Source organism: Gouania willdenowi, chromosome 22, assembly GCF_900634775.1.
Source record: "Gouania willdenowi chromosome 22, fGouWil2.1, whole genome shotgun sequence".
Taxonomy (NCBI): Eukaryota; Metazoa; Chordata; class Actinopteri; order Blenniiformes; family Gobiesocidae; genus Gouania; species Gouania willdenowi.
This window is the reverse complement of record NC_041065.1, coordinates 2,150,631-2,173,015: the sequence shown is the minus strand read 5'-3', so window position 1 is coordinate 2,173,015 and position 22,385 is coordinate 2,150,631. Positions and strand designations below refer to the sequence as shown.

General features: G+C 43.1%; 1 protein-coding gene across 2 annotated transcripts in view; it reads left to right on the top strand.

Moving 5' to 3' along the window:
* LOC114455923 (uncharacterized) overlaps positions 1 to 22,135 on the top strand; it is a 49,584-nt gene extending 27,449 nt beyond the window's left edge. For both annotated transcript variants that reach the window (XM_028437243.1, XM_028437242.1), the window contains 22 exons: positions 244 to 434; positions 509 to 600; positions 1,535 to 1,665; positions 1,751 to 1,875; positions 3,666 to 3,792; positions 4,046 to 4,246; positions 4,345 to 4,515; positions 5,743 to 5,889; positions 5,973 to 6,022; positions 6,101 to 6,233; positions 11,202 to 11,284; positions 11,386 to 11,512; positions 11,625 to 11,815; positions 12,374 to 12,464; positions 12,559 to 12,679; positions 12,896 to 13,077; positions 16,225 to 16,380; positions 16,476 to 16,609; positions 16,743 to 16,876; positions 16,974 to 17,068; positions 18,198 to 20,127; positions 21,701 to 22,135. In XM_028437243.1, coding sequence (XP_028293044.1) covers positions 244 to 434; positions 509 to 600; positions 1,535 to 1,665; positions 1,751 to 1,875; positions 3,666 to 3,792; positions 4,046 to 4,246; positions 4,345 to 4,515; positions 5,743 to 5,889; positions 5,973 to 6,022; positions 6,101 to 6,233; positions 11,202 to 11,284; positions 11,386 to 11,512; positions 11,625 to 11,815; positions 12,374 to 12,464; positions 12,559 to 12,679; positions 12,896 to 13,077; positions 16,225 to 16,380; positions 16,476 to 16,609; positions 16,743 to 16,876; positions 16,974 to 17,068; positions 18,198 to 20,127; positions 21,701 to 21,762 — 4,674 coding nt within the window. In that variant the 3' untranslated portion in view covers positions 21,763 to 22,135. The remainder of the gene's footprint in view (positions 1 to 243; positions 435 to 508; positions 601 to 1,534; positions 1,666 to 1,750; positions 1,876 to 3,665; positions 3,793 to 4,045; positions 4,247 to 4,344; positions 4,516 to 5,742; positions 5,890 to 5,972; positions 6,023 to 6,100; positions 6,234 to 11,201; positions 11,285 to 11,385; positions 11,513 to 11,624; positions 11,816 to 12,373; positions 12,465 to 12,558; positions 12,680 to 12,895; positions 13,078 to 16,224; positions 16,381 to 16,475; positions 16,610 to 16,742; positions 16,877 to 16,973; positions 17,069 to 18,197; positions 20,128 to 21,700) is intronic.
* Positions 22,136 to 22,385: the final 250 nt, after the last annotated feature.

Below are 22,385 nucleotides of genomic sequence, written 5' to 3'. Positions count from 1 at the left end.
TCTCCTTTACATCATTTTCACTGTGAAAGAACAGACAGACAAGTTTTACACAACTAAAACATCTTGGGGTCAGAGGAACATCAATGCGTGCAATAAAAAATCATCATGATAATTTCATGTTTAATCAATTGTACCAAATTAGGAGAAATCATGAAATATGAAGAACTATTATTTTTTAAATGATAAACGTTAAGAATTAAGTGAAAATGAAGTTGAGTGTTGTCTTGGTGCATGTGGCGATAGGAGGACGTTCCCGATGACGTGAGGATGCAAAGCCTGCCCTGTTTCTGGGCCACAGCCCTCAGCAGCTCCAGCAGATCTGAGGCTGATTTATGGTTTGATCAACGCTTGAAGGACTATCTTATCTTCTTGACAAAGGACCTCATAAACTCCAGCCAAGTGCAGAACGCTTCCTGCTTTGCATTCCAGAAACTGTGAGGGTTTTTTCACGCATCACCATGAAGTTCTAACAAAAAAATAAGTAACAGCATTTTCTCTCTCTTAATAGGGTCGATTTCATGGGAAATAACTTCACGTACAACAGCTCTGACTTTGAACAAAGGGATGTGTACAACTCCATCAGGGCCTATTTGGACACAGGTAGGGGCGCGCCTTCATGTGATGTCATGATGGGGGCAGGAACAGCCTTGCTGAACCTTGACTGTAAATAATAGAAAAGTGCTTTTTCTTTGCGCTTAAAGAATTTATATTATTGCTGTTCTAAAATATGTGATTGCACTTTTTATCTTTTTTAGTTTTGAAGATAAAACAGTTAAAATTTTTAGTTTTTTCAAAACATTTTAAATTTTTTACCCATTTTGTTGAAATTTAGTGGGAATGGGGATGGGGGGGGAGACACGTTTTTCCTGTGGGCGAACCTAAAGAAGCCACAAGCGAAACACGTTGTTCGCTCTTTATGAAAAGTCAAGTCTATACGTTCAAACTGCAGGTAAATGTGACCCAAATCCAATCTTTTTTCTTATAGACGCCTGTATTCGATCTGTTAAAGACTGTTAAAGTCTGAACAACACAATTCAGATTTCTTCAAATCCGATCCAGGTCACTTTCATACATGGTCCTAAATCTGATACGTATCCATTTTTTTGTTATGTGACTGCAGTCTGGATGGCCGAGGCTCTTTCTATCGACTTCTACGTCACTGCATCTAAAAAGTACATTGTAAAGATGTAGCACTAGAGCTGGGCGATATGGACCAAAACTCATATCTCAATATTTTTTTTCTCAAAATGGCAATTTACGATATAAATCTTGATATTTTGTATTTTAAATAAAGTCAGACCAGAAAATAATGCTGAAGTTAAAATGTCACACAGGCTCATTTTGTGCAGTAAGATCTGCAATGAGAACGTAGTGTATTTCAGTGCGTGGTGGATTATTTCTCTTTATAAACATTTCTATGGTTTGAAGGTTTTTGCCCATGTGTTGATTTCAAAGGGAAACCGATACAACCGTGCAGCAAACTTGGTTACAAGCTCAGAACTCATTTATCTGATAAACAAGGTCTGTTTTCCAGGATCTGGAGCCAGATGCTACAATGCCAGTGATGCAGAGCTCAGCTCTACTGATTGGTTTGCAAGTAATCTGGGAAACTTTGTGTCATTTCTGACTGTGGATGATCTGACAGCATTTGTGTCCAGCAGTCAGGTAAGACCCGTGCACAGAAGTTAACTGTTGATAACTATGTCATCTCGTCATGCTGATCGACACTTGTTTGTTTCCACGTTTCAAGATGCAAGTGTTTGTAACTAATGAAGCCAACCTTGAGCTCTTCAGCACTGCTTCAGTCTCAGAGGAAATCAGAGACTACTATTTAACACAGCTTTTTGTTTTCAACCCCAGCTTTGACTTACTCAGGTAAGTTTCATGCAAATAATAATAATAATTACTTTTATTTATAAGTGCTTTTTAAAATCCTCAAAAACAATTTACAGTTAAAACAAAACAACAATGTGTGATTCTATATCACATGTGAAACTCATGGCCCGGGGGCCAAATCCGGTCCTTTTGGAGCATCCAATTCAATCCGCAGGAACGATTAAAAATGACAGAGAAAACATGAATCAATGTCTAAATTGGTGTTTCTCAAATGGGGGTACGTGTACCCCTAGGAGTGCGCAATGGCACAACAGGAGGTACTTGAGAGAGAGAGAGAGAGAGTTAACAGATTAACAAATAAAGTGTCAGTCTTGGTCCCACCCCAGGCATGAGACGACCAGAAATGATAAAAAATACGATCTAAAAAAGTTTGGGAACCACTGCATTAAATACTGTTTCCTTCCACTCATTTACAAAATGAGATTTTTTAAAATGTGTGTTATTACTCATTCATTCCATCATTCTGCTCTATCGTTGTTTTAAACAGTTTTCTATGCAAAATGTTGTTGTTGGACAAAGGGGGGATTTGAATTCAGAAATAAGAGAAAAGGGGTACTAGAGCCAAAAAAAGTTTGAGAACCACTGCTCTAAATGAAAATCAACAATATTTGCAAGGACTTACAGTTTTCCTGGTGCTTATATCACAGGATTGTAGTCAATTTTAATGTGAAACTGTTGGAAAAGTTATTATCATTCCTCCTTGCTGTCCTTGGCAAATTTGGCTTTGGACTATCATTCATACAATGGATCTCCACCCTGTACACTAAACCTAAGGCCTCAGTAACCACAAACAAAATAACATCCCAAAGCTTCACACTGCAGAGGGGAACCACTCTCACCTTTATTCTTTGCTAATAAAACTTGTACTGGGCTTAACCTTAGACACGTTGATCCTAAATAGCTGCTTTAGGTACTACCACTCACTCATTCCCTCTGTCCACAGCCACCACCATAATACCTAAGCTTCACACTTGTCACCAGACTGGCTTGATTACACAACACAATAAGAACAATATGTTCTACTACAACTTCAAATCTCACTCTCACTTTAAAATAATCAATTCTTCCCCACCTTTTCTATTTCCTGCCTTGAGTCTCTCCTTCCTGCTCCCTTCCCCCTCCCCTACCACTCCCTCACCTAGGTGTAACACTGCTCTCCCTTTTTATATGCTCCCTATAATTAAATGTTTCTTACCCTTCCTCAGGGAGGGCTGTGATGGTAACAATCAAGCAATAAAATAAATTAATTTATTTCATTGCAATAACAAAACATGCATTGCTGTCTCATGATTGCACTTCTTGTAGTGTTGACCTTTGACAGAATGTGGAGACAAGGGGAAAAAAATGGAAATATTCTTACCAAAACCTTCAATTTTCCCTAAATTATGACATAATATTTCCCTTAATTAAATAGAAATTAGTCACAAATCTACAAAATTTAAAGTGAAGATCCGATTAGGACGGATATCTGTCACTTATTGCTTGATTATTGTCTGTTTCTTACATATTTTGTATTTTATGTATACAGTTCAAACTAAGGCACAATAATGATTAGATCACTCATTTTTTCCACATAATATCAAATTGTTCCGTATTTGGCCCCTGAACTAAAATGAGTTTGACACCCCTGTTATACATCATCAGATTTGTAATTGTAAGTAAAGGGTTCAAGTTCTTAATTTTTTTTCTTCATATCTTCATATGAAAATTGATTTTAATACTTTTATACGATTCTGTTTCCCCTTTTGTTTCTGTTGCCTTCCAATCAGACTTCCAGGTCCTCTCCTGTGTAGTTCTGCCATTCCCAGTTCAGCATTTACGGCTGTTCCTGGAGATAAAGTCATTGAGGTTTTGAACAGACTAAACGACTTCTGTAATGGAACTCAAGATCCTGAGGTAACAATTCAACAATGGCTACTTCAAGTTTGTTCTGTTCACATTTCACAGTGCACAGATGTGCCACCCAGACATTTTTGCTAATCTGTTTATTACCTGAAAAATAATTTCTATCATCAAAAAATTATTTAATTAGTACACATTTTAACCACTGGTTAACCCCTAGTAGATTGTAAAACCTTTGTTTTTATCTTTTTAAAAGTTGCTTTACCTTGGTACATGTTTCCATAACATGTTGCATCTCCTTTAACAGGTTGCTGCTGCCCTGGCAATGAACATTGACACCAACAACACAGAGACGTTTACAGCTCTTGGCAGTTCCAGCAACATTCTGACGCCCAACCAGCTCTCTGCAGTTTCCCCAACAGTAATTAATGACTCTTTGGAAACCATTAGCACCACCAACTGGAATCCGGAGCAGGCCACTGCACTCATTGCAGCCTCTGATTTGAAGGTAAGACATTTCTATCTGCTGCATGGATTAATAACAAAAAATCAATTTAGATCAAATGTTTACACTATTATAAACACACATGTGCATGTGTTGTGCAGTTGGACAGTGCAGCTTCTTTACAAATGCTCGGCACGGTTGTTGTTGGAGTTTCTTCAGAGCAAATGCAAAATATCTCAGCCACTCAGTTACTGGACATCTCCAAGAGCTCCACCTTTGTTTCCATCATGTCCAATGCACCAGAAGTTCTTCAGCAAACCCTCGTCAGACAGGTAGGAATCTACCCTCTTCCTATAACTACCAGTTTAAGCTACATAATGACAATGGTAGTGTATTTTTAAGGTCTTGGTCTTTTTTTGTCAAGACCAGCACTGATTTCTGCTTTTCTTCAACTTCGCTAATGTGATAATGAGGAGAAGAAATTAGAGCATTACATTTTTTTTGTCTGTCAAATGTATTTTAAAGAAACTAAAGAGAGATTTTAAGAACTTTACATGTTCAACATTGTCATGGTGCATTCTGGTCTCGAGCAAGTCTTGGTCTCAGATAATGTGGTCTTGAGGACAACTCTAGATAGTGGCGTGCACTTCTTTGCCCCAAAATTAAGCTTTATTCGTTTAGTTAGTTATTTTCTTTAATTATTAATTATTTGTTAATTGTCAACAGTTTGTTTTTCCAGTGTCACATTCCCAGGAAGACGCAAATTAGCATTAGCATATCCATCTGTTTCATCTGTCAGCAGAAACCTAAACTTTGCATTTTATCTATTTTGGTCCATTACTAGAGCTGTCTCTAACGATTATTTTCATAATCCATTGATCGGTCAATAAATTTATCATGCACACACACAAATACTTGTGCGTGCACACAGAATAACACTCGTGCGTGCACACACAAACACAATCACTTGTGCACGTGCACACAAATACTTGTGCGCGCACACAATAACACGTGCACGCTCACACAACAACACTCGTGCAAGCACATTCACTCATGCGCCCACACACAAACACTCGTGGTAAGCACACACACAATCACTCGTGCATGCACACACACAAACACTTGTGCCCGCACAGACAAATATTCGTGCACGCACACACAAACACTTGTGCACCTTCCCGCAAACAATCATGGTGGGCACACTCACAAACATTCGTGCCCGCACACACACAAACACGCAATCACTCGTGGTGTGTGCACACACACTACCCACGCACACAAACACTCGTGGTGGTCACAATCACAAATACTTGTGTCTGCACACACACAAACACTCATGCGTGCACACACAAACACCCGTGGCGCGCCCACTCAAAAACACTTGTGGTGTGTGAACACAAACTCTTGTGCTCACACTCATGCGCACACACACAAACACTCATGGTGTTTGTGTGTGCGCTGAAAGAACTTTGTAAATCAGAGATTTACATTGATCAAATTTACAAAAACATGTCTGAGAGGATCTAAAGTAATTGGTTTGATCTCACTTCCCTCCAAAGATCATTTCTGTTGACCCGGATCCAACCATTGTGGTGCTGAACGTCCCTGATGCTTTGGCCACTGAGATCCCAGCGTCTCAGCTGCCGTTTACAGAAGGAACCGTGAACATCAGTGTGATGAACCAAAAAACATGGACGTCAGACCAGGTTAGTAAGAGTTTGAAAACACTAAAAAGTTTGAAATTAACTTTGCTTTGGCTGCTAGAATTAGTTTGTGTTTTCTCTCTCAGGCTAGCATCTTCTTTGGGACTCTGGCTGACACAGACTTTGATCTTGAGCAGTAAGTGACGTGCACTCACTATCACTCAGTAAAGTGCTGGAGGCTAGAATCAATGGGTTTGTGTTGCGTTCCCAACAGGCTCTCTCCTTCTGTACTGCATGGCTTCACTTGTACTTCTGCCCAAAACATGAGCACTGCTGTGATCCAGCAGCTGGTCCATGCCAGCAGGCCAAGAAACAACACAGCCAAGGTGGTGCTCCAGGAATCACAGGTACACACATGGAAAATGTTCCTTCATACCCTGTTTAAAGAACACAACTATTTCTACTGGGTTACTGTCTCTGTTCTCAGTCTTCATTTAAATCAAGGGTTGCCACCAGTGTAGTGCTAGTTACTGAAAAAAAAGTAACTAGTTACCGTTACTAGTAATGGTAAAAAATTAAAGTGGCTTCAGCATCATAAAACAGTTGTGTTTAACCTTAGAATGTTCCCTTACAGCTTAAGTACAAAAACTAGCAATAATGTTCAACATTAACACAAAAAACCTTTTGAAATAAATAAATGAAAGCAATCTGAATTAACATTCGGAATACATTTTGACCAACTCTGCTTTAGAAAAACTGCTATAAAAAGACCATAAATGATGTGCACATAAAGCACAAAACAGCTGTTCCAAAATTAAAACAGTAATTTTTCAGCCTTAGCACAGTAATGTAAAGTAAGCTGTGTGTATTCCAGGTGCACATTCTGCTGTTGAAAATGCTTATAAATAAATAAATGTGGAAAAATAAATTCACAGCATTTTTCTACACAATGCTAAACATATCAGGCTAATGAGCTGCTGTTATCAGTGACTCAGCAGTAGCGACAGACTTTTTATATACAACAACATACCGATAAATAGTTGGCTGATCTGTTCCTGGATAACAGTCACAGTTCGTTAACATCCATACGCTGTTTCGGTGACAGATGAGTAAAATAATGCGCGTATTTCCACTCTGAGAAGCACGTCCTGCTCTCGCATTGACTCGCCATGATTGGCGCACGTGATGTAAAGAGAAACACGCTGACAATTCTTCTTCTTCTTCTGTTTTACCGTGGTTAGTACTAGGGCTGCAACAAACGATTATTTTATTAATTGATTAATGTAATTTTTTATAAGCGATTAATTGATTACTCGGATTAACGGGGAACATTTTTAAAAATGGGAATAAAGGAAAACATGTTTTTTTTCCTTCCATCTCTTTTTTAACATCACGGCTTTAAAAAAACAAAAACTGAAGCCCGTGGCGCGGGCGGCATCAACAATAGGTGATTTGGGGCGCCATGGGGGGCTAGGTTGGGGTGCCTGGGGGCCGGCGGGGAGACTCCCGGCGGCCCCCTGGTGCCTTATGCGGCTTGGGGTGTGGTCGTCCTCCCTGGGCGGGCTGCTCCTGGTGTTGCGTCCGTTCCGGGTCCCTCTGGGCTGGGGTCGGGTCCCTGCTGGCTCTGGGCTCGGCGGCGGGTGCCCGCCGGCTGCCCGTTCGGCGTGGCTCTGGTCGTCTGCTGGGCGTGGGCTTCGGCTCCTCCGCTGGGGTCGCCGGGGGCCCCCAGATTGCCCGCTCTTGCTGCTGGCCTGGCTGCTTCTTCGGGCCCGGGGGCAGCTCGTGGGTTTTGCAGTGGCGGTTCTTGGAAATACATTTGTCATGGATGCACTGGCCTTGGGCTGTGGGATAACACTCATACTGGGCTCAACCACAGACACGTTGTTCCCAAATACCTGTTTTATGGAATTTCCACTCACTTCTTCCTCTGTTCACAGCCACCACCATTATTCCTAAACCGCACACTGGTCACCAAACTGGCTTGATGACTCAACAATAAGCACAATATACACAACCACAATTTCACATCGCATCACTTGAAACCTATCGACTACTCCCCACCCATTCCATTTCCTATCTTGTATTCCTCTTCCCTGTTAACTTCCCCACCCCTCTCCAACCCCTCACCTTGGTGTAACACTGCCCTCTCTTTTTTACACCCTCCCTTTAATAAAGTATTTCTTACCCTTCCCTAGGGAGGGCTGGTGATGGTCACAATTATGCAATGAAATAAATAAATTTATTTAATTGCAATAACAAAATATGCATTGCTGTTAAAAGATTGCACTTCTTGTAGTGTTAACCTTCAACAGAATGTGCAGACAAGAGGAAAAAAAAAAAAAAAAGACAACAGTACAAAAAGTGCACGTTCTCATATGAAATGTTCCAGAGCTGATGAGATATCAAATCATAAATAATTTTAAAAAAGTTTTTAAAGAAGTGCATAAAAAAATAGGTATTTTGTTGCTTGAAGAGACCTAAGATTTTAGAGCAATAACAAAAGCTGTTACCAGGACTTGTTTTATAACGTTTCTAAACTTCACAATAAGGTACATAACAGAACATTCGTTAAAAAAAAAAAAAAAACAGTACAAGAAGTGCATAACATGTAATAACATAAAAACATACAAATAAATGCTATATATAGGGATGTAACGATTCACTCAACTCCCGATACGATTCGATTCACGATACTGGGTTCACGATACGATTCTCTCACGATTTATTTTACAAAATGGGACTGTAGACAAAATTTTTTTTTGGGAAAAAAACTAGAAAATACTGTATTATTTTTCATTGTCAAAATAATTCCTTGATAAACTATTCAAAACAATGCAATTTAACTAAAAATAAATCTTGAATGAAATAAATAAAGGACTAATACAAATGAAAATGAAGCCTATTCATTTAAATTCTGGTTCTAAAATAAACACTGCAAAACTGCATAATAGTTCCTTTTCTTTTAAAAGTGCAACTGAAAATGTATTTTGTGCCTTAACAATTGGACTTTATAAAAAAAAAAAAAAACCGTGATTGCACTAATTTACATCATATTTGTTTGGACCAGCAGAGGGCGCTGGTAACCCAGTGGTCGGTTGGCATGCGGATATCTTGCAGTGAAGAAGAGAAGCTATGCTAGCAGACAGAGCTAATAGAAAAACGTGACTTTTACAGATATTCAAGTAATATTACAGATATTCTTTCAGTGCTAAAGTGGTAATGAATCATTTATTAACATATTTAAGAGTAGAAGGCAGCCAGAAAGAAAGTATCAGCAGACTCCGCCCGCCGCCTACACTTGTGGATTAAAAAAAGTACTGCGATTCAATTTTCAGAAAATCGATATCAACCGTGATACCTATGAATCGATTTTTAACTGCCTTACGATTAATCGTTACATCCCTAGCTATATATAAAAAAAGGTATTTTTGTTGCATAAAGGGACCTGAGATTTAAGAGCAATAACAAATGAACATTAAATCCAAATCAAAAACTGTTACCAAGACTTGTTTTATATAACGTCTCTAAACTTAAGATGTGTAAAATATGTAACGGTATTTGCACAACACAATGACACACAGACTCATCCCACACATTATCACTTACAGGTGAAGGTTCTCCTGCTTGACATCTCAGCCCGCCAAGCCTCCTCCAGAGCACTTTGTGGCAGCTAGAACCACCTTTTACACTTAAAACCTAACAAAGTTTCATCACTTACCCGGGCACTGAGCTCTCCTTTCAGCTTTCCACTCCGACATGCCTACGTCTCAGGTGGTGCATCATTGCGGTCGTACTCCCGTGACATACCAGAGGTCTGACTTGCAAATGTTGCAATTTACTTGCGTCTTTTTATTGTTTAACGTAAAGTGCTCCAACACTTTTGACACTTTCTTTTTATTCCTTTTCTCTGCTTCCGCCATCGTTCCGTGCTCCTCTTCTCCTCTCCTTCTCTTGCTCTGCGCTGTCTCCATGACAGTGACGTCACAGTTTGTTGTCGACGCATTTGATAATCGATTATTATCGATTACATCGATTTGTTGTTGCAGCATTAGTTGGCACGCAAAAATATGTACCGTCACATAGGGCTGGGCGATATATCGAATATACTCGATATATCGCAGCTTGTAGTCTGTGCGGTGTTGAAAATGACCATACCGTTAAACTCGCAGACTTTTTTTTTTTTTTTTTTTTTATCTTAGTGGCATTATGCACAAAAGGTGCACTTAAATTTAGTGTTGTTTTGAAATGTCATCTTAATGACAACATGCACAAAAGGGCATTATTTGTTTTAAAATATTGTAGTGGCATTATGTACAAAAAGTGCACTTTAATTTTGTGTTTTGAAATGCCATGTGAGTTGCATCCTGCACTAATGTCTTGTTTTGAAATGTCTCTGTGACAATTTTGCACAGAACGTGCACTTTCTGTTGACAATTTTATGTTTGAGCCACTCACTGTTTAATAAATACAGTTATGTCAACTTTGACTTAGTTGTGATATCCCCTTTTTTGCATGAAAGTTTAAAATTGGCATATATTAATGCAGTATGATCAAGAATGTTTTAATGTAGACATATAGAATCATCATACTGGTGTGATTTTGTGCATCAAAGTGTTAATTCAAGGGTAATGCAAAATATCGAGATATATATCGTGTATCGTGACATGGCCTAAAAATATCGCGGTATTTATAAAAGGCCATATCGCCCAGCCCTACCGTCACAGGAAGTACACTGCAGCTAGCAAAGTAACGGACAAACGCACCATATTGTAATGGTAACGGCGTTACTTCTTTAAAAAAATATTGCATTACAGTACCAGTTACTGTCAAAAGTTACGTAGCGCATCATTAGTGAAACTGGTGCTTTATGCCCCGATGAAGCCTGTTCCGTTTGCCGATGTCCGTGTGTGTGTCCGTGTGAATGTCCACATGTTTATTCTTCCATCCATCTATTCTTTTCATCATATTAATGTATTTTAAGGCTGTTATTAAATAAATAGTCTCGACTCCAGTCTGGGCCGCCATCCTGGATTTTGTCGTCACCGTCACATCATTGCAGCAAATCGCTCATGCTCAGAACAACCGGAATGAACTTAAAGCGTAATTAAACGTTTACAAAACAGAGAAGTTATTTAATTCCGAAATAAAATCTGAATAAACATGCCTCCTAATTCTAATTTAAGTTTATTTCGGAATTAAATTTGTATTAGGGAATAAAAGTTTACAAGGATAATTTAAAGAGGATTTACCTTTTATTCTGAATAAAACAGGAATTAAAGCTCCCATGTAAACGATGCCAATGAGGTAGAAGTGTGTGCTGCTTTGTGTTGAAATAAAATGGATTTCTTTCCTTTTTCTCTCCTCCAACTCTTCAGCTGCTGTGCATGTACAACCTTCTCAGTGGGAATCTATCTCAGAGCTTCACAGATTATCCTGCAGACATGCTTCTGTTCTTCAAGTGAGAACTTCTTTTTTTTACCAAGTACTTTTTTACAACTTTTCTTTCTTTTGTTTTACCGACTATCCAATCACCTAATGCCGTATTTTTAACTCTTACAGTAACAGCAACATCGAGAAAGACAACTGTGTGTCCTACTTCTCTGCCCTGAGTGTAGCAGACTTCTCTGTGGCCTCGCAAACTTTACAAAGAGGCTCAATCCTCTTCAGTGAAGCCTTATCCTGCTTGGTGAGCTCCACAACATTTGGGTTTATGATTACACAATATTAATGTATAAAACATGTTAACATATTTCTGCTGGAATGTTTTACGGCGTCCTTTTTTTCTCTATAACATTTAGGAAAAAACTGACTTCAACTTGAGTCGTAGCAATGTTGAGGTCCTGGGAAACATGGCCTGTACTTTAAATGCATCGTACATAGAGAATGCAGATCCACTCATTTTGGAGAAGCTCAAAGTGTGCAGTAGCTTGGATGACAGCCAGGTGGCGGCAATGGAAACACTGTTACTGTCTGGGAAAACACAATACGGGTAAAAGAATGAAATCCTCTTGAGCAGACATGGGCAACTGGCGGCCTCCGGGGGCACATGAATGAATGAATGAATGAATGAAAGTTTATGCAGCCCTCCATCTAAATGCACAAAATTCTTTCAGCGTCACACAAAATGACAAATAAAAATACACAAAACAGAAATATACAAAAATGAAAGAAAAAAGATACAAAACGACAACAAAAATACACAAATCCTTTGTTGTTCCCTGTGTTAATGCTCAGATTGGTCAGTATTATAAATGCTGACAATAATGTTGATCATGTGACCCTCAGATCAGATACAATTACCGTACATTTTTGTGACCTTGTAAATACCAATGACAGGGACTTTTTAGGGATTCTGTGTTAAATCACTGGCTTGTTTTAAGAGGCTGGATCATTAGTTTGAAGGGTTAGATAAATGAGATGATGACAACCATCGGACACCAAAATATACACGATCAACACATTTTAAAAACATCTAAAGTCTAAAAACATTCCAAACTAAACCGTTTGGTTGAACAAAACGTTGTTTCTTTCTTTTTGTTTTTTTTAGAAATATCACAACATGGACAAAGGAAACACTGGCGGACCTTGGGATCCTGCCTTTGTATTTCACCAGAAACATATGGAGCAGGTTAACATTTGTAAGTGTTCAGAGTGACTTTTGAATAAACTCTGTCTGTTTCGTTTAGTCATGAAGCCCAGTGTTTCATTCTTTTTATAATTCCTATATTTTAGACGGTGAAAAGAAGGTTCTTCAAGGTCTTCTTTCCCAGTCTGAGGACAAACGGGACAAGCCCCCAAGACTTTAAAAGCCTCTTTGTTCAGATCAGCACAATAAGAGTTAAACGTGGAGCAGGTGAGTGATTTTTAAACATTTTTATTCCTCCACCAACTAGTAGGAAATATCACAATCTGCTCTGTAATCATGTCACCTGTGTGAGGTGATAATCAGTATGTAAAGCTGTACACTGCTATCAGCTGCTTGTTACTGCCAGAAAAAACCAGTGTGTGCAAATCACTAATGTAATGTGTATGTAGTTTAACTCTCATCTTCTTTTATTAACTTCATCAGGCTGCACTGTGGGTAATATCACCCAGGTGACAGTGAACGACGGCTCCTTTCCTTTTGGTTACGATTCAACACAGTTTGACCTTTGCCTGGACATCCCAGCTCTGAAGGAAAACCTGAACTCCATCTGCAAGGCTGTGTATGATGAGGGTTTCCAGAGGATCATTCTGCAGAAACTCAACCAGGTGTGTGGCCTGGGGGCTCTGTGCAGCTCCACTGCATGTTTCTGACTCTCATTAATACTTTCAAACACAGCTATCCAGATGTGAAGGTGGGCGAGCTTTAGAAAATTGGATGATGAAGAATGATGAAGCCATCATTGACACAAACGCACTTACGTCACATTTGAAACACAAACTACAGGCAGCTCTTGCAAATGTTTACAAAAGGACCCATATAATACTGCTTTTCACACCATTTCACATCAAGTCCAACAAAATATAATTCAAAGTGTTTTGGCCCAAACACATCAGTCGTCCAAAATTGCTGCAGTCTAAAAAGTATCTCTCAGGGGCTTGGCCCGGGGGCTTGCCCTTGGGGGGTCCTGGTCCCTGGGGGTACTCCTGGGGCCCGGGGTGCTTGGCCGGCTGGCCGGGCCGGTCCTGGCGGGGGTCTTCTGGGGCGGGTGGCGCGTGCCGCGCCCTTGCATACCTTCTGGTGCGGCCCCTGCTTGGGCAGTCCCCCGTGAGGCAGAGTGTCGGGGTGGGATTAGGGGGCCACATCCCGGCGGGGCGGTCTGGCTTGGCCTCTGGAGGGGGCCCTGGCTTTAAAGAACTGAAGCTCGTGGCGCGGGCGGCATCAGCATCTGGGGCGCCCGGGGGGGCTGGGTTGGGGTGCCTGGGGACTGGCGGGGGGACTCCCAGCGGCCCCCTGGTGCCTTATGCGGCTTGGGGTGTGGTCGTTCGCCCTGGGCGGGCTGCTCCTGGTGCTGCATCCATTCCGGGTCCTCCTGGCCTGGGGTCGGGTCCTTGCTGGCTCTGGGCTCACCGGCGGGTGCCCGCCGGCTGCCTGTTCGGCGTGGCTCTGGTCGTCTGCTGGGCGTGGGCTTTGGCTCCTCCGCTGGGGTCTCGGGCGGGGGGCTCTCTGGGCCCTCCCCTCGGGGGGCTGGGCGCGGGGGTGTGGGTGGTGGTGGGGGGGTGGGGGGCCTGGGGGTTGGGGGTTGGAGTCGGTGGCGTGGTGCGCTTGGTCCTTGGCTCCTTGGGGGCTTTTCGGGTGTGTATGGGGGGGGCAATGGCAGCCTCTCGGCTTGGGACCTTGGGGGCGTTCGGGGGGCTGCTTGGCCGTGGGGTGGTCGCCGGGGGCCCCTAGATCTCTCGCTCTTTCTGCTGGCCCGACTGCTTCTTCGGGCCCGGGGGCGGCTCATGGGTTTTGCAGTAGCGGCTCTTGGAATCACATTTGTCATGGACGCACTGGCCTCGGGCTGTGGGATAACACTCATACTGGGCTCAACCATAGACACGTTGTTCCCAAATACATGTTTTATGTAACTTCCACTCACTTCCTCCTCTGCTCACAGCCACCACCATTATTCCTAAGCCGCACACTGGTCACCAGACTGGCTTGATAACACAACAATAAGCACAATATACACAACCACAATTTCACATCACATCACTTGAAACTTATTGATTATTCCCCACCCATTCGTTTTCCTATCTTGTATCCCTCCTCCCTGTTAACTCCCCCCCCCCCCACCCCCCTCACCCTGGTGTAACACTGCCCTCTCTCTTTTACATCCTCCCTTTAATAAAGTATTTACCCTTCCCTAGGGAGGGCTGGTGATGGTCACAATTATGCAATGAAATAAACTCATTTATTTAATTGCAATAATAAAATATGCATTGCTGTTAAAAGATTGCACTTCTTGTAGTGTTAACCTTCAACAGCATGTGCAAACAAGGTGAGAAGAAAAAAAATAAAAAATAAAAAAAAAAAAAAAAAAAAAAAAAGTATCTCTCAGGAACTCCCCTTAGAACAGGCTGTTTCTGGGTTTACTTCTGGGTATGCAAATAAGCTGTGCCTGACCACGCCCACTTCATTTCTCGCTCTGGCAGAGGGGCGTTCAAACATCTTATATTGAATATCTCCTGATATTATTTGCTCTTGCGTGTTAATGGACACAGCATTAGCAGCAGTAACTGAGTAGTGTTAGCTTATGTGCTAATGCTACACAGACACTTTAACAAATACCAGGTAATCATGCTCGATAGGCTAATGCATTAGAAGACACACAAAATTATATGAATTTACATCTTCCACTTTTGTGCTTTAGTCATGAAGTGTTGGTACGCCCTCGTGATTTATCCTTTAGTCTTTGAGCTCAGTAGGAGGAGCTATTCCCCTTTTGATCTCTCATCCAAAGGTGCGCTGCTACCTCCTATGTGTCACCTATTATTTTGCTATCTGGCTCACAGGCTGGGGGTACCCCCGCCTTTCCCGACACGCAGGGATGATCCGTTTAGCCCTGGTAGTTGATGGTTTTATCTCACCATCTCAACATTATCAATAATCCACACATGTTCTGTGTTAGTATGTGGAGCTGTGAGCTGCTGGATACTTCACAATATCACTCTGTAGCACCATAATCTCACTCGTTCCTGCTTCTCCTCCCCAGCTAATGGTAGCATCAGTGGCTAATCTCTCATCTAAAGATGTACTGCTGCCATCTTCAGGGCACAGTTGGTCACTACAACACCCCACAGTTTAGATATTGATGAGGGACCTCCGCCAGGGTGTTTTCTAGTAATCCCCGTGAAAAAACGCAAATGACGAGTTATCTCGTCAATAGCACTGAGTGTTTGGATTTGAAATGACGAGTTATCTTGTCAATGGCACTGAGTGAGTTAATATGGGAAGAAGGAATCCTACATTGTCACTTTTGAAGCCTCATAATGAAGCTATGGAGAAACATATTACAGTTAGATAACCATTAAACAGTGACATTTGTATAATTATGGGACCTTTGATAAATGAATAATGATCATTTTGGCAGTGGCTTGGAATTCAGCTTTGAAAAAACAACTATTTATCTAGAAAAGTTTGTAAAGTGACTAAAGAGAGTTATATAGACTAGGACGTAGCAAAACTTGACTTTTGTTTTTCCAACGATCCACAACAGAAGAATAGCAGAACATTTTTTTCGGGGATAGCTGCAATAAACATCAAAGCAAACAGAAACCAGTTTTATGATCTAATAACACCAAACTTACTCTATTCTAATTAAAACAGACTAATGCTAGTTTTAACTCATTTTATCCACTATAGATGCACTATTTAGGATGTGTTTTTGCATTTTGCATTAACATGACTTTTGTTGTCTTGTGGTCTTAAAGGCTTACCCATCAGGTGTCCCAGAGCCACAGGTCAAGGTGCTACATTCAGTGTCCAGGACAGCTACAGTGCAGGACATCTCCAAGTGGAGCATCACCCAAATTGAAACACTGGCAGCTTTGATGAAATCTGATGAGGGATCCTGGGAGTCAGCCAAGGTAACTTCATAATTCAGGGCCTTTCTAAAGTATAGCATTACAATTCTAGTGATGTGTATCAGTTGGACCATTGTGTGTTTTATTTTCTTTTTTAGAGCAAAGCAATCATCACTAAGTATCTGCAAACACCAGGCAAGTCTCTGGGTAGCTCTGAGCTAAATGTTATCAACTCCAACTTGTGCTCATTAGACAACAGCACCTTGAAGACAATCACAGCAGCCAACATCAGGTTAGTGCAACGCAATCTCACATTTATGGTTTTGTGCATGTGATCTTGATTTTTTGTGCCGCTTGGAACGACAATATGTTTGAGATAAAAAAAAATACTCACTGTGATGCTTTTTTTATCTCATCATTATCAGGGTGGCCAAACCTTTGGACGTTACCTCGTGCTCAGCGGAGCAGAAAAGAATCCTGTACGAGATCAGTAACATGTCCTTCAGCTCAGTGCGTTCCACTCCCAGCAGCTTCTACACTCTGATTAAAAACTACCTCGGTAAACAATCACGTTCCCACATTTACGACCATATACCTCATGTCTCTCAAAGCTGCTCTAAATTTTTACTGATGTGTTTTTTTTTTAATTGTGACAGGTGGAGCACCTCTAGCAGACATTCTGGAAATGTCAAAGCAGAATGTCAACATGGACATACAGACGTTCCAAAGATTGTCTCCTGAAGTCATCAATGTAAGACCAACAGATGGATAAATGCTGTTGTAAATTGCTTTGTATAGTAATCAAAGGATAAGATGCATCTTTTACATAATATCACACAATCTGCTACACAACCAGATTGTTTTGGTTTTTTTTATTTTTCTATCCTCCATTTGAGTTGAAAAGCTGGAAGTATGTCCAGAGTTAAGGTCAAATTAAAGCAAGGTTATTAGTGAACTGCAATTTCATTCGTCTTTCATGTTTTCACTTTAAAGGTAGGGTAGATCATTTCCTCCAGATACATTTTTTAAGCTTTTGGTTGAAATTGTCTTTATGTCCTGACAGAAATTAAGATCTTATGTTCTCTGAAAAAGGAACGAAGAAAATCTGTAGCAGCTCTAAACCTGTAAAAACTTCAACCAATGAAAAAAGACAGTTTGTTTTTTATTAACCAATCACGTCTCCCTGTCTCCCTGCTCGTTCTCGACCCCTCACGTGTACGAGCCCGTCACGAAGCGCGTCATCGGTGACAGAGTTAAAACTGAGTTTTTAATCACATTTTTTAACATATATAATAATGATAAAGTTTAGTGTTTACTTACCGCTGAATGAGACATGAGACGACATTGTTTCTACACAATACAAGTGATAAGGTTAGGTCCGCTTTTGGAGCACCGGTGCTTGTGTATGTGAGTGAGGGGCGTGGCTTTAGAGGGAGCACAGAGGGGAGAGGGTGGGTAAAAGCGGAGGATGCTACTTTCAAAATCATTTTAGTTTTCAAAAATTAGAATACCCTGCCTTTAATATCATATTGTATAATTGTCCCTAGCTCATTATCGTCTGCATTTTGAACTCAATGTATCGTCCAATCCCATTAGAAAACAGGAATGTTGTAATAATGTTTGTGGATCATGACCTTTCAACCCCAAAGAAAATAAAAATCATTTAGCCACAGAATCTTATTGTGGTGTAAATATTCCTCTTCTCAGTATCCATCATCAGTTTTTATGGAATGGTATGTAAAGAAAAAACCTATAAGAAAAAAAATCTAATTACACTGTTAACACAAGCAAAAATGTTTGGTGAATAGATTGTATATATCTAGAAAATCAACATTCATTCATCTTGGTAATATTCCTGTTCTCCATTTTAATTCCCACAGGGTCTGACGGTGGACAACGTGAGAGCCCTCCTGGGTTCCCACTTATCAGATATCAAGCTGTTTGAGAATGATGTGGTGGTTGAAAACTGGGTGAACATGCAGCGACAGTCAGACCTGGAAACACTCGGTTTGGGCCTAGTCACCAACAGGACTGACCAAACCGCTGCCACGCCCAGCTCCAGCAACACCACTGCCACGCCCAGCTCCAACAACACCACTGCCACGCCCAGCTCCAACAACACCACTGCCACGCCCGGCTCCAACAACACCACTGCCACGCCCGGCTCCAACAGCACCACTGCCACGCCCGGCTCCAACAACACCACTGCCACGCCCGGCTCCAACAACACCACTGCCACGCCCAGCTCCAACAGCACCACTGCCACGCCCGGCTCCAACAGCACCACTGCCACGCCCGGCTCCAACAGCACGACCTTAACACCCAGCTCCAACAACACCGCCGCCACGCCCGGCTCCAACAGCACCGCCACAACACCCAGCTCTAACAACACCGCCGCCACGCCCGGCTCTAACAGCACCGCCGTCACATCGGACTCCAACAGCACCGCCGCCACGCCCAGCTCCAACAGCACCACTGCCACGCCCAGCTCCAACAGCACCACTGCCACGCCCGGCTCCAACAGCACCACTGCCACGCCTGGCTCCAACAGCACCGCTGCCACGGCCAGCTCCAACAGCACCGCCGCCACATCCGGCTCCAACAGCACCGCCGCCACGCCCGGCTCTAACAACACCGCCGCCACGTTGGGATCCAACAGCACCGGCACAACACCCAGCTCTAACAGCACCGCCACCACGTCGGGCTCCAACAGCACCGCCGCCACGCCCGGCTTCAACAGCACCGCCGTCACGCCCGGCTCTAACAGCACCGCCACAACACCCAGCTCTAACAGCACCGCCACCACGTCGGGCTCCAACAGCACCGCCACCACAACCAGCTCTAACAGCACCGCCACAACACCCAGCTCTAACAGCACCGCCACCACGTCGGGCTCCAACAGCACCGCCACCACGCCCAGCTCCAACAGCACCGCCACCACAACCAGCTCCAACAGCACTGCCACAACACCCAGCTCTAACAGCACCGCTGCCACATCGGACTCCAACAGCACCGCTGCTACACCCGGCTCCAACAGCACCGCCACAACACCCAGCTCCAATAACACCGCCGCCACGCCCGGCTCTAACAGCACCACCGTCACATCGGACTCCAACAGCACCGCTGCTACACCCAGCTCCAACAGCATCTCTGCCATGCCCAGCTCCAACAGCACCGCCACAACACCCAGCTCCAACAACACCGCCACCACGCCCGGCTCCAACAGCACCGCCACCACACCCAGCTCCAATAACACCGCCGCCACGCCCAGCTCCAACAGCACCGCTGCCACGCCCAGCTCCAACAGCACCGCCACCACGTCGGGCTCCAACAGCACCGCCACAACACCCAGCTCTAACAGCACCGCCACCACGTCGGGCTCTAACAGCACCGCCACAACACCCAGCTCTAACAGCACCGCCACCACGTCGGGCTCCAACAGCACCGCCGCCACGCCCAGCTCCAACAGCACCGCCACCACAACCAGCTCCAACAGCACTGCCACAACACCCAGCTCAAACAGCACCGCCACCACACCCAGCTCCAACAGCACCGACGCCACATCGGGTTCCAGCAGCACCGCCGCTACGCCCGGCTCTAACAGCTCCGCTGCCACCCCGGGCTCCAACAGCACCGCCACAACACCCAGCTCTAACAGCACCGCCGACACGTCGGGCTCCAACAGCACCGCTGTCACACCCGGCTCCAACAGCACCACCGCCACGTCGGGCTCCAACAGCACCACCGCCACATTGGGCTCCAACACCTCCGACGCTACATCCAGCTCCAACAGCACCGCTGCAACGATAGGTAAATAAAAAAGATGTTAAACATAGAATTTAATGTACAGTACAATGAATATTTATGAATAACGATAGTTACATGTGTAACTACAATTTTATGAATCCCTAATAACCGCCAATGGCTGTGCTTTAGCACTGGATTTATACATCTCACGAGCACCTATACTAACAAAGTTACCTGTGACCCCAATGTGACCCCCCAGAGTCCATAAATTCTGGTGTCACCGGTGGATTTTTTTCTGAGGAAACCACGGTGATTCTGAGTGACTGAACGCTCTGGCGGTCATCCGGGATTCATAGAACCATAGTTACATACATAACTTTTGTTCTATTTCATCCCTGCTGACCGCCAGAGGCAGTGCTTTAGCACTGGATGGTGGCCAAGACCCCTCCCAGAGGAAGATGCGTAGCCACGTTAACCCTGTAGAATCTGGTAAAGGTGCTGGTTGAGGTCCACAAGGCTGCAGCACAAACTGACTCAATGGGTGCTCCGCTCAGAGATGCCCATGAGGTAGATACACTCCTTGTTGAGTGACATATTAACCCCCAATGGTGGAGAGAGAGCACTGGCCCTGTTGGCATGCGTAATGGCATCTACCACCCAGTGGGATAACCTCTGTTTTGATAGGGCCCTGCCCTTCCAAGGGCCACCATAGCAGACAAACAGCTGCTCGCATCGGCATATGCTCGATGTGGAATTAATGTAAGTCTCCAGGTCCCAAACTGGGCACAGCAGTTCTGACCCCTCCTTTGATGATGGTTCAAAGCGGACCAGCCGGATTAGCTGCACACAAGGGTAACAACACCTTTAGAAGAAAGGCCACGTTCGGCCACAACGTGTCCCCAACCTCCTCAGGGTGCCACCTCATGCATGTGTCTTCCACTGACATGACATGTAGTTCACCAACTTGCTTAGTTGAGACGATGGCTCGGAGAAATGCTGTTTTGACAGACACCCACTTGAGATCCACTTGTGACAAGGGTTCAAATAGATGTCGACCCAGTGCCCCAAGTATCCTAGTGGTATATTTGTGCCACTGCTGACATGTTGTGACACTACCGCTTTCTGTCAGTTTGCCTGCGAGGCGCAGGAACTGAACGTATGGCAGTGTCCTGCCTATCCTGAAATGGGACAGGGAGGAGAGACAATCGTCCAGGTAAGGACCTTCAGCCCGTCCGCTTGCAGAGTAGCAAGGGCAGCAGCCACATACCGGGTGAACACCCAAGGATAGAAGGACAGTCCGAAGGGCAGTACCCTGTACTGCTAGTGGTGTCCCAAGAAAGCAAATTGCAGAAGCTGCCCGTGGTGCAATGGGCACATGGAAATACACATCCTGGAGGTCTACCAGCATGAACCGCGATAAGGAAACTAAAGGGGCTGCTCACTGCCTTGTTAGCTTGGGGGAAAACACTGCAGCTAATTGTGGACTAAACCACCTGCTAAAGCACCGTCTCTGGCTGTCAGTAGGGATGAAATAGAACTGTATTCTTTGATGATAACAAATTTATGAATATGAATCACATTTTCAGACTTATATAATAGTTTGGCTCCTAATGTTTACCTTTGATTTTGTCTTTAGCTGGCGGAGTGGAGTGTGTAATCCTGGGTGTTCTGGTGATGACTCTAATCCTGCAGCTCTAATAATCACTGATTATTGACTCTATCCTCATCATCTGTTTTTTCATCTTATTTGCTAATTGTTGTCTTTGTATGTGCATTTAAAGCTACTTTATAATTTACCTATTGTTTTACCTGCTATTGTGACTATTTGGATAAAAACCTAATTTACCTAACATGCTTTGAATGATGTCAGATTAATTGTTAAGAAGAAATGCTAATCATAATATAATCCTTTTATTATTGTGAATTTAAAAATAAGACTAAATATATGTTGTTTATGATTATTGATGCACTTTCCTACACTGATCAATGCATATCATAACCCAATCAAATCTCTCAATCTTTCTGTTTTTGATTGAAATTTTAAATAAAGTGATTTTCTTTGTCATTTGAATGCAGTCACTGCAGTGTTTTTAGGAAGAAAAATGCACAACTAGTGCAGACAAACATATTACATAGACATTTATTTCTGTTAATGTTACCTTCTGATGCCCAAGGGCTGAAGACCCCAGCATTGGGTAACATGCTGTGGACACACTTGATGTGAGGAGTAACAGCTGCCGTGGGTTCCAATCAAACATACAAGCTTAAATTACTGAAGAAGTCATGCAGGCTGTGTTAAAAATAAATTATTTGTCAGAGAG